This window comes from Nicotiana tabacum, chromosome 12 (assembly GCF_000715075.1).
Source record: "Nicotiana tabacum cultivar K326 chromosome 12, ASM71507v2, whole genome shotgun sequence".
Taxonomy (NCBI): domain Eukaryota; kingdom Viridiplantae; phylum Streptophyta; class Magnoliopsida; order Solanales; family Solanaceae; genus Nicotiana; species Nicotiana tabacum.
Genome location: NC_134091.1, coordinates 98,231,934 through 98,242,619, shown reverse-complemented (window position 1 = coordinate 98,242,619; position 10,686 = coordinate 98,231,934). Strand labels below are relative to the sequence as shown.

Genomic DNA, 10,686 nt, shown 5'->3' with positions numbered 1-10,686 from the left:
TGAAATTCCCATGATGCCGACCATTATCAAATCACCAATCCCTAATTTATGTTTAGTTTATCTTGTTCACCAGCCCATACCGATTTCTATTATTCTGGGTTCTAACCTTTCCTTCTGGTAGTCGCGTTGGAGTCACGAACTTATTTCTCGAAATGAGGGTATGACTTTACGGCCTATACTATTTTGTTGTCTCAAGGCCTGTCACCTTTCGTCTTTTCTTTCACTTGACTATAGACTCTGTAATATTGTCATTTTGTTTTCTACTGTTGTCATCCATGCATCACATATTACTCATAATGCTTCGTTATCTCTCTTCTTATTTCACTACTAATATTTCTGTCTATCACTTTATTCTGAAAACTTTAACAAGACATTCTTTTGCTTTTAGTTCCCCTTTCTTCATCTGTTGGCTCTTCGGGTTGCCTAACATTCTTCCTTTACTAGGGACAGGAGCCATACTAAGATAATATTTATCCCTTCAGGATTCCAATGCCCATCTTTGTAGTACTCATATCTAGTTGTACTATTTTAGAGTGCACCATCTGAGTGTCTTACAAGGAGATCTATTACCACATTTGCAATATCCTTCGAAAATGTCAACTGACACAAATAATCCATTCACCATTTTGGGTTACCCTAACCCCATCCAGATTCTGATATCCGTCATTCTCTTATACTACTTCTATTAGATTCCATAGGGCATAAATGAGATGGGTGTGGCCAATTGTACATACCTCTGTTACAATTGAAGGTAACTCAAAATGCTTATATCTCCCTTCCTGAATGGTAAATAATGATAATCTTCATGAGCTGGGTACCTCGTACCCTTTTTCATCTTGCTTCTTTTACTTGTTGAAGCTTGTATCTACCTTCTGAATCTCTCGTTGATTTTTACCATATGGGTGGATAGATATTCATGCCTTAGGGCTCCTTTTCCAGAAGCTTACACATCTTAGTACACATATGATCTACTGAATATCTCATATTTATCCATCATAAGCATGATGCAAAAATCGAGCTCCTCTGACTCAATTCATCAATAGTTTTACCTCTTACCAACCGTCTTTCTGGATATAGGCATCGTCGTATTATGAATAAGATAGAGTTAGGAAGTTGAGTTCTTACAATTGAGCTCTACCACATGATCTAGAGTAAAAAGAAAGAGTGACAGTCCTAAACACCATGTAGCCTCCTACTTATAAGTATGGTGCACGACACACCCTTAAACAAGACTCTACTAGACACGACTTGTAGACTCCCTAGGACCGAACTGCTCTAATGCCACTTTTATCACGACTCAAACCGATGGGCCGCGACGGGCACCGTGTACCTTACTCAACCGAATACCAACATAACATATCTTTTCATATCATGCTATCAAAAGTAAATGAGACAGAAAGGCTGCCGTAGGATGACTAGAATAAAACATGTAATACCAACTTATACATTAGACATATGGGTCTATAAGACCAAAATGATCACTCGTATACTAAACATAGGCCGACAAGGCCATACAATCTTTAACGTACATGACATCTGTCTAAAAGCCTCTAAGAATACATAATTGTCATAAAGGTCGGGACAGAGCCCTGCCATACCAAACAATACACATCTAAATTATACTGACCAAACAAGTAACTCCGGAGCAAATGGAGTGCACTCACATTTTCTGCTGAGCTGACCGCCTACTTGGAGGACTCTTGACCTGTCTATCGAGACCTACAGGCATCAAACGCAGCATCCCCAGGTAAAAGGGATGTCAGTACAAATAATGTATCGAGTATGTATGGAATGAAAATCAGTAAATAATAGACATGAGAGAAACATGGAGTAAAAGACTCGACATGTATGTCTGCATAGCTTTGTGAATCATTTATATTTATAATATCATGCATATGCGTATAAATGTCATACCATGCATAGGTATATGTGTTCATAACATCATCAAGCCACTGAAGGCATCCCATCATATCATTTCGGTCACTGTGGGCAAATCATCAATGTATACCAGCTGATTAGGTGGTAGTGCATATATAACGTCGTAACCTTTTTCCATATCCCATATACATATATATACACGCATATAACTCCATCTGGTCATGGGTCAATGTACATGTATAAATGCATGAAATGCATAAGAAATACGTTAATAAGATTTCTCGGAATGTCATAAAAATCAATATGCCTTTCGGATAAACTTTATCAAATACGTATTTTTTTAAGACCCATGAACAGAAGATATAATAATAATTCACATGGGGAATCAAGAATATAGACACCCCTAGTATTTCTATGAATAGAGTCATTTATGAAAGTTGCGTATTTTGTTCGTTTCATTTGTATTATTTGGATCATGCCAAAAAGAAAGAAGGGATAGCCTTAACATACCTGAACCGATTCTCGTAGAATTTGCAATTTACGCTTTACAAAATCAATCAACAAACGTTATCAATTCTTGGTACGGAATTGTTTTACTCTTTAAAGAGCTCACGATCGGCCACTCTTCTATAAGAGATTCAATTTGGATTTTAAGGCAACATATGAATTCATATTGATGAAACATGAATCAAACTACTTGTAGGAAGATGGAAACTCACGGCCAACCCACTCTTTAAGAGATTGAATTCCATTCTTGATCTTTAATCCTTGGTTACTAAGGAATAAGCATTTCATTAGGAAATCTTAAGTGGGTGACTAAGTCATTTTAACCCCTCCAAAATGTGTGACATATGTGCAAGACTTTAAGAGTCACTTTATAAGTGATGGGGTACTGCCACATTTTAGGGGGGGGGGGGGGGGCTTAATCTTATCCTATAATTATAATTAATCAACCACTACTCCTTAATTAACTAGTTAACCTCCCACTAAAATCAATAATTACCCGATTATCCACATAATTAAGAATTATCTCAAATTACTTATAATAATACTCACTTTAAACACACCTTATACACCTTATTATCGTGGCCATGTGGTACCTTGTATGGTACTAGTCCATAAATGCCGAGTATTTTAGCTCGGGCCGTATTTTATCCCAAAATTGCCAAACTTCGATGGAACTCATTTTCTTTGATTAGCTTACCCTCCCACCTTCGCGAATTAACTTATCACTTGTTTGAAATAGCATAATGCTTATAATCTCAAAATAATTTTCATTCCCGAACTTACGTCGATTAACTTACGACGAAACCTTAACGTACGAAAATGCGGAATGTAACATGACCCAAGAGCCTCCTTTTGTTGCAGCCTAGTAGTAGGTATTTTAGGAGTGGGTGTTTTGGGAGTTGCCCTGCTACTCCTAGCACTAATAGAGCTTGTAATAGCCACATTATCGAAGTCTTCTTCACTACCGTCATTCTCCTCCTCAGATAGAGATCTTATCTCGGGAGAAACAATGGCTAATGGCTTAGCATAAAAATGAGGAGAGGGAGTGGGATCCGCACTGACGTGGGGTTCTTTTGATGAACAAGGGGTTTCATCCCAAGTAGGAAAGGAGGGCTCCTCTTGGGTGGAGGGATCAGGTTCCTCGAGTGGTTCCCGGTAGTACTTTCAGGTGCTAATGTTTCAACATGCACCAGTTCCCTACCCTCTTCCTATAGATTACTACGTTCCCCAGAGACCCATGAGTATCTGACAACGCTTCATCCAAACACCCCTCAGCATCTATGGACAACATATTTTCTATGGCTTCTTGCTCTTGCAACCCCAAAGTAAACTCAGAAAATATAGGAGGAGCATTACCTATAGAATCGGTAATATTCAAATCAGGGCCTGGAGTAGGCATTGCTGATGTATTACCATTACGACCCACGCCGTGTTGTATCTCCAAACTTCCTTCCACTAGCAGACTAAAAATTTCCTAATTTTCTTCTCCCTCAACTGTATCGTCTTCGACCATTATGTTTGGCGAGGCAGAAGGAGAGGTCGTAGCCACAAATTTCTTGGGAGTCGAGGTTTTGCGACTCCGATGAGAACCAGTACTTGATTGGGTTGGAGAAGAGACAATGGGTGGTGGTGACTCTACCATAGGGTTTGGACTGGGTGGCGTAAGGGTCGTAGGCTCTATCACTGGTGCTTCAACAAATGGAGACATAGTGGGGTCGATGCTTAGAACAACTTTGGGTTCGATATTTCTAGATATAGTTGAGTATAGTAATAGTTGATGGAAAAAGAGAGGGTTTGGTTGTTGAAGAAAAAGGGGAATTTTGGCTTGTGATGTGAACAATTGTGAAAGTGACTGTGTGTGAATTTATTTAGAAAGGATGAGGAACCGGTTAGGAACGGGTATCAAATTTTGGGTAGACGGGTCATTTCATAAAGGGTAAAACGCTTGGGTTCAAACAAAAAATAAAAGAAAAAGAAACTGACACACTAATGATGTGGGATCACTTTAGCCGTTAAAAAGTTATGGATGAGTGTACATAGGAACTACTAACCTGTGTCACGGGAACCAGGTTCCCCGTCAGATTTTGTAAATGTGAATTTCATCCTTTGACCAAAATGCGATACCATTAGCTACTTGTGTACTCTGTAATCGTCATGCGTGTCTACCTGCAACGATATAGAGATGAGTTAGACCTTGCCAGAAAACACTTTTTAGCTAATTACCTATTCTTTTCTTTCATAGCCAATCATCGAGGGACCAGGTCCTTAGCTTGATTTTATCAATCCAAGTGCGAGACGATTCTTTTCAAAGTGCTCTCTATTCAGTGCTTTGGTGAAGATATCTGTAATTTGATCTTCTGTGCTGCAAAATTTCATGCAGATGATCCTTTTTTCAACATTGTCTTTGAGGAAGTGATGCCGCACATCAATATGCTTTGTTCTCTTGTGTTGAACTGGATTCTTTGCCATGTTGAGAGTGCTGGTATTGTCACATAGTAAGGGTACACAATCATAAAATACACCAAAATCTTCTAGCTGCTGCTTGATCCACAGAAATTGAGCACAACAAGAAGCAACCACCACATATTCAGCTTCTGTAGTTGATTGAGCCACTGAGTTTTATTTTCTTGTACCCCATGAGATTAGACATGAACCCAAAAAGTGTGTCATGCCAGACGTGCTTTTCCTATCCACTAGATAACCAGCATAATCAGCATCAACATACCCGACTAAATCAAAATTTTCACCTGAGGGATAATAGAGAACTAGGTCTTGCATTCCTTTAAGATATTTCAAGATTCTCTTGGCAGCCTTCAGAAGAGATTCTTTTGGATTAGATTGAAACCTGGCATAGAGTCCCACACTGAAAACAATATCTGGTTTGCTTGCTGTGAGATATAGGAGTGACCCGATGATACCTCTATACATGGTCTCATTCACAGGAGAACCAGGTTTATCCAAATCCAGATGAGTGTCAGTGGCAATAAGGGTATCAATGATCTTTGAGCTTTTCATTTCAAACCTTTTCAGAAGTTCTTTGATGTACTTCTGCTGACTTATCAGTGTGCCCTTAAGAGTCTGCTTGACTTGTAAACCCAAGAAGAAATTCAATTCCCCCATCATGCTCATTTCAAACTCGCTTCCCATAAGCCTTGCGAATTCCTCATACATGGAATCATTTGTTGCTCCAAAGATGATGTCATCAACATAGACTTGCACAATGAGCAGATTCCTCCCCCGTTTCTTCAGAAATAAGGTGTTGTCAATTTTTCCTCTTGTAAAGCCATTTTCTAGTAGAAATTTGGAAAATCTTTCATACCAAGGACGAGGAGCCTGCTTTAGCCCATATAATGCCTTGTCAAGTTTAAAGACATGATCAGGATACTCATGACACTCAAAGCCAGGGGATTGCTTGACAAAGACTTCTTCTTTTAGAAAGTCATTCAGAAATGCACTTTTGACATCCATTTGAAATAATTTGAATTCCATATGAGATGCAAAGGCAATGAGGATTCTGATGGCCTCCATTCGAGCAACTGGAGCAAAGGTTTCATCATAGTCAATCCCTTCTTCCTGATTGTAGCCTTGAACTACTAGCCTTGCCTTGGTCCTTGTTGTGTTTCCAAACTCATCAAGTTTGTTTCTAAATACCCACCTGGTTCCTATAACCGTTCTGTCAACAGGTCATGGAACCAGGTGCCATACACTGTTCCTCTCAAATTGATGGAGTTCTTCTTGCATAGCCATAATCCAGTCAACATCTTTTAATGCTTCCTTGATATTTTTGGGCTCAATTGAGAAAGAAAGGCTAAGAAGGCAAGCATGTTTCTTGACTTTGACCTCGTTTGAATCCCTGAGTCAAGATGAGTGATCACATTTTCAAGAGGGTGTGAACTTTCATGCTTCTAGTTAGACACCTGAATCTCAGTGTGAGAGGGTCCAGGTATTTCTGATCATGATCCTTGGTTGTCGTGAGTTCCGCTTCTCAGCTCATCATGTGGGGTTCCTTGGACGGCATCAACAACTCTGTTCTCAGTTTCAGTTGTTGTGATTGAGGAACCTGGTTTCTCCACATCAGTTGGATATACAGCTACACCATCATCATTTGATTCCTTGACTTGACTCATCATGTCAGCCTTACCATTTGCCATGTCTATGACTTCACCAAGAACAACTGACTGTTCTCCGTCTTGATCAATATTATCATGTGAATCTTTCCCACAAGGATGGTGAGATTCATCAAAAATCACATGTATGCTCTCCTCAACACATTGAGTTCTCTTGTTGTACACTTTGTAAGCTTTTCTTTGTGATAAATAGCCCGAAAAGATTCCTTCATTACTTTTGGCATCGAATTTTCCAAGTGCTTCCTTTCCATTGTTGAGAACAAAACATTTGTAGCCAAATGTCCTTACATGTGTCAGCTTGGGTTTCCTCCCGTTTAACAATTCATACTGGGTTTTGTTAAGGACGGACCTGATCATGCACCTATTTACCAAGTAGCATACAATGTTGACTACTTCAATCAACATTGTTCTTTCCATGTCTCCAAGAGTCATATTTTTCCTCTCCACAATACCATTTTGTTGAGGTGTTCTTAGAGCTAAAAAATTATGAGTAATTCCATTTTCAGCACAGAATTCGTCGAATTTGGCATTGTCAAATTCCATGCCGTGATCAGACCTTATGCATACTACATTATGGCTCATCTTCACCTGGATTTTTTTCACAAATGCAGCAAATACTTGAAAGGTTTCATCCTTAGTTCTAAGAAACATGGTCCAGGTGAATCTAGAATAATCGTCAACTATAACAGAAATGTACTTCTTTCCTCCTCTACTTGGCACCCTCATAGGTCCACACAGATCCATATGAAGGAGATCAAGTGGCCTTGAGGTACTAACTTCCTTTTTGGGTTTGAAGGAGGATCTGACTTGTTTTCCTTTTACACATGCATCACACACCTTGTGATCCTTGAAGCTTGACTTGGGCAGGCCACGAACCAGGTCCTTCTTGACCAATTTGTTAAGCAACGTAAAACTTGCATGGTCCAATCTTATGTGCCACAGTTCAGCATCATCATCAACAACGCTCAGACAACTGAGATCCCCATTTTGTAAGGACTCAAAATCAGCAACATAAATGTTTTTGTATCTTTTAGCCACCAGAGCCACCTCACCAGTCATAAGATTTGTGATCGTGCATATTTTTGACACAAATTCCACTTTGTTTCCCTTGTCACGGATTTGGAAAACACTCAGCAAACTGTATTTCAAGCCGTTCATATAGTACACATTTCAATTGAGAGAGTAAGAGACTTCCCAATCCTTCCAACTCCCAGAATGTATCCCTTTTTGCCATTTCCAAAGGACACACTCCCTCCTTGTAGGGCTTTGAGTGAAAGGAAATCATTTGTGCTTCCAGTCATGTGTTTAAAGCAGCCACTATACATGTACCATTTTTGGATGCTTCCTTTAACTGCTCCCTGCACAAGAAAATCAAGGGTTAGATTTAGGAACCCAAACAAGTTTGGGTCCCTTGTAGTGAGGAAAATGGTGAATCAAACTTCTTCTTGTCCAGGTAGGCAATATACGTTTTTTAGAAGAGGGACCAAGTTCCTTAAAAGTAGTTATCTTTTCAACAAATACCTTGTTTTTCTGTTGGGACTGAATTCTAGCCTTATAGTTTTCTTTAAAGTGACCAGTGTTGCCACAGTGAGTACAAATCCAGTTATCATAGACAGTAACATACATGCTGTGTGGATTGTATGGAGTTTTTTCTCTTTGGAACCTGACTCCCTGCCTGTTCCCACTATTGCTTGTATACATGACAGCAATTGCATCAGAGGACCAGGTCCACTTGAGAGATTTTTCGAGGTCACTTTTAACTCTGCCTAGGTCTTCTTGAAGTTGCCCGTTTTTTCAAGTTCTGCACACAGACTAGATTTCACAGTTTGGAGTTCATTTTCAACTTTAATGTGTGCCTCACTTGCAACTTCCTTTCCCTTTTGGGTGATCTCATGCCTACCTTCCCTTTTTAGTTCCTCAATTGTTTCCTTTAAGTCCACGACTACTACTAATAAGTCATCTCTCTCATGCTCTATACTAGCAATCTTTTTCAGTTAGAGCTTCTTTATCATTTTTAAACACTCAATGGTCTCTTTTAAATCGACAACGACAACCACTAGATCATCCCTCTCATATTCTACTTCTCCTAATTCCATAGTTAATGTATTTTTATCATTTATAAGGCTATGATAAGCATAAATTAAAACATTGCCAGGGATATAAGCTTTTTCTGAGAGTAGGACTTCAAATTCTTTAAATGTCCAAAAAGTTTACCTCATCATCATCATCTTCATCATCGTCCGATTTTTCTATCAGGGCAAATATAGAGTCATATTCATCTGCTTCACTCTCTACTTCCATCATGGAGCGATCACCTTGTTCTTCATCCTATCCAGATTCGCTGGAGGAGTCTCCCCATGCAGCAAGAGCTTGCTTCACAACATTGTCAGCGGCATCTTTTCTCTTGAATCATTTGTTAGGAACCAGGTTCGTCTTGACTGCTTTGTTTGTGTTGTGTTTTTACTGATCTTGCTTGATGAGGGGGAAATCCTTCATGAAATGTCCTGACTTTCCACACTTATGACATAGGTCATAGTCTCTTGGCTTGCTAGAGCTGCCCCTTTTTGGAATACCTCCATTTCTGCGAACCATTTTCTAAAATCTCTTTGTCAGGTAAGCCATATCGGCATCCTCACCACTTGAGTCATTTTTGTCTATCTTGAGGACTAGGTTCTTCCCCCTTTTATGCTCTCTTCTCTCATTATCCTTAATCTTCATTATTTCATAAGTTTTCAGATTGCCAATGAGTTCATCAATGGTTAGCTTCTGTAGATCCTTTGGCTCCGTGATAGCATTTACTTTGCTTTCCCAGGATCCAGGTAATACGCTGAGTATTTTTCTTACAAGCTTTTTTCTTGGAATGATTTCTCCCAGAGAATGGAGCTCAATGATGATAGAAGTGAAGCGAGTGTGCATGTCCTGAATGGACTCATCGTCCTTCATCCTGAATAGCTCATACTCAGTGGTTAGCATATCAATCTTCGACTATTTGACTTGAGTAGTCCCTTTGTGTGCTGTTTGGAGAGCTTCCCAGATCTCCTTGGTAGATTGGTAGGCAGAAATCTGGTTGTATTCGTCAGGTCCAATACTATAGACGGGGATCTTTTTGGCTCGAAAGTTCTTCTCTATAGCTTTTCTGTTAGCATCATTGTATTCTTTCCTAGTCTTGGGAACTGACACTTCTAGTTCTCCAATGGTCTTCATAGGAACAAAAGGACCATCGCAAATGACATCCCAAAGTTCTGAGACTTCAGCCATGATAAAATCATGCATCCTTGTCTTCCACCATCCATAGTAATGGACATTGAATCGTGGTGGTCTGTAGGTTGATTGACCTTCTTCAAGTTTGGTGGAGCAGACATGAGGATCCTTTCTAGGTGTTAGCCTGATAGAAAGAACCTGCTCTGATACCAATTAATAGAAACTAAGGGTCCACCAAACTTTATGGAGAACCATGTTCTCTATCAGTTTTCACAGAACGCACGCACACAACAGTAAGTAAATGACATAGTAGAGTTTTACGTGAAAAACACCTAGCTCACGGGATTAAAAACTATGACCTACCCTTGTAGGATTTCACCTTCACTACTGAGCAATCTTCAGATTACAAACTGTTGTAACCTAGAAATTAACCTCTTAATCCCTCACTAACTTGTAACAACTCTATTACAAGCCCTTTTGTAATAACTCTATTACAAAGCTTACAACTTGACTAACTCTAACCAAGACACAAACATATGGTTTATGATTTTACAAGGGTTTCCTACACAATACTTCTAACTAAGCTAAGTAGGAATTACAAGTAAATTGTTTTGACAAAGATGCTACACAACTAAGGACATATGATGACTAAATGCAGGAAACTGATCCTTCGTTATGTTGTTCTTTGTTCTTGACTCCTTAAATGTCACTTACAAGTTGGTAATACACATGAGATAGATCTTGATCGATTCTGAGTGTGCAAGAGTTGTTTTTCCTTTCCTTCATGTTAATATTGCATAATTGACATCACTTGAATGATGTAAGCATGTTTGATACAAAGGGCATTCCCCATAAAGTGACTGCTCCACTGTTTAAACTATTGCGTGTGTGCAGAGGAACAATTGTAGTAACTTTACAGTTGTGGGGAGTTGACTGGTACTGTCAATAAGGGAACTGGTGTGGATTTGTTCCC

The 10,686-nt window shown here is 39.3% G+C and overlaps 1 protein-coding gene across 1 annotated transcript; it reads right to left on the bottom strand.

Moving 5' to 3' along the window:
• Nucleotides 1-4,650: 4,650 nt before the first annotated feature.
• On the bottom strand, nucleotides 4,651-9,091 carry LOC142167290 (uncharacterized). The gene is made up of 10 exons (XM_075227454.1): nucleotides 9,086-9,091; nucleotides 8,727-8,840; nucleotides 8,336-8,497; nucleotides 8,034-8,243; nucleotides 7,842-7,870; nucleotides 7,389-7,650; nucleotides 7,069-7,100; nucleotides 6,446-6,873; nucleotides 5,088-5,813; nucleotides 4,651-4,997 (listed from the first exon to the last, which is right to left on the bottom strand). The coding sequence occupies exons 1-10, from the start codon at nucleotides 9,089-9,091 to the stop codon at nucleotides 4,651-4,653; spliced, it is 2,316 nt and encodes a 771-aa protein (XP_075083555.1).
• Nucleotides 9,092-10,686: the final 1,595 nt, after the last annotated feature.

Bases quoted from the DNA above. Each gene is read 5' to 3' on its own strand.
- LOC142167290 (XM_075227454.1), bottom strand. The intron at 7,651-7,841 runs GTACATGTATAG...CTTGAAATACAG, and splicing joins AAAGGAAGCATCCAAAAATG to TTTGCTGAGTGTTTTCCAAA. The intron at 6,874-7,068 runs GTCTGATCACGG...CTTGGTAAATAG, and splicing joins CATAATGTAGTATGCATAAG to GTGCATGATCAGGTCCGTCC.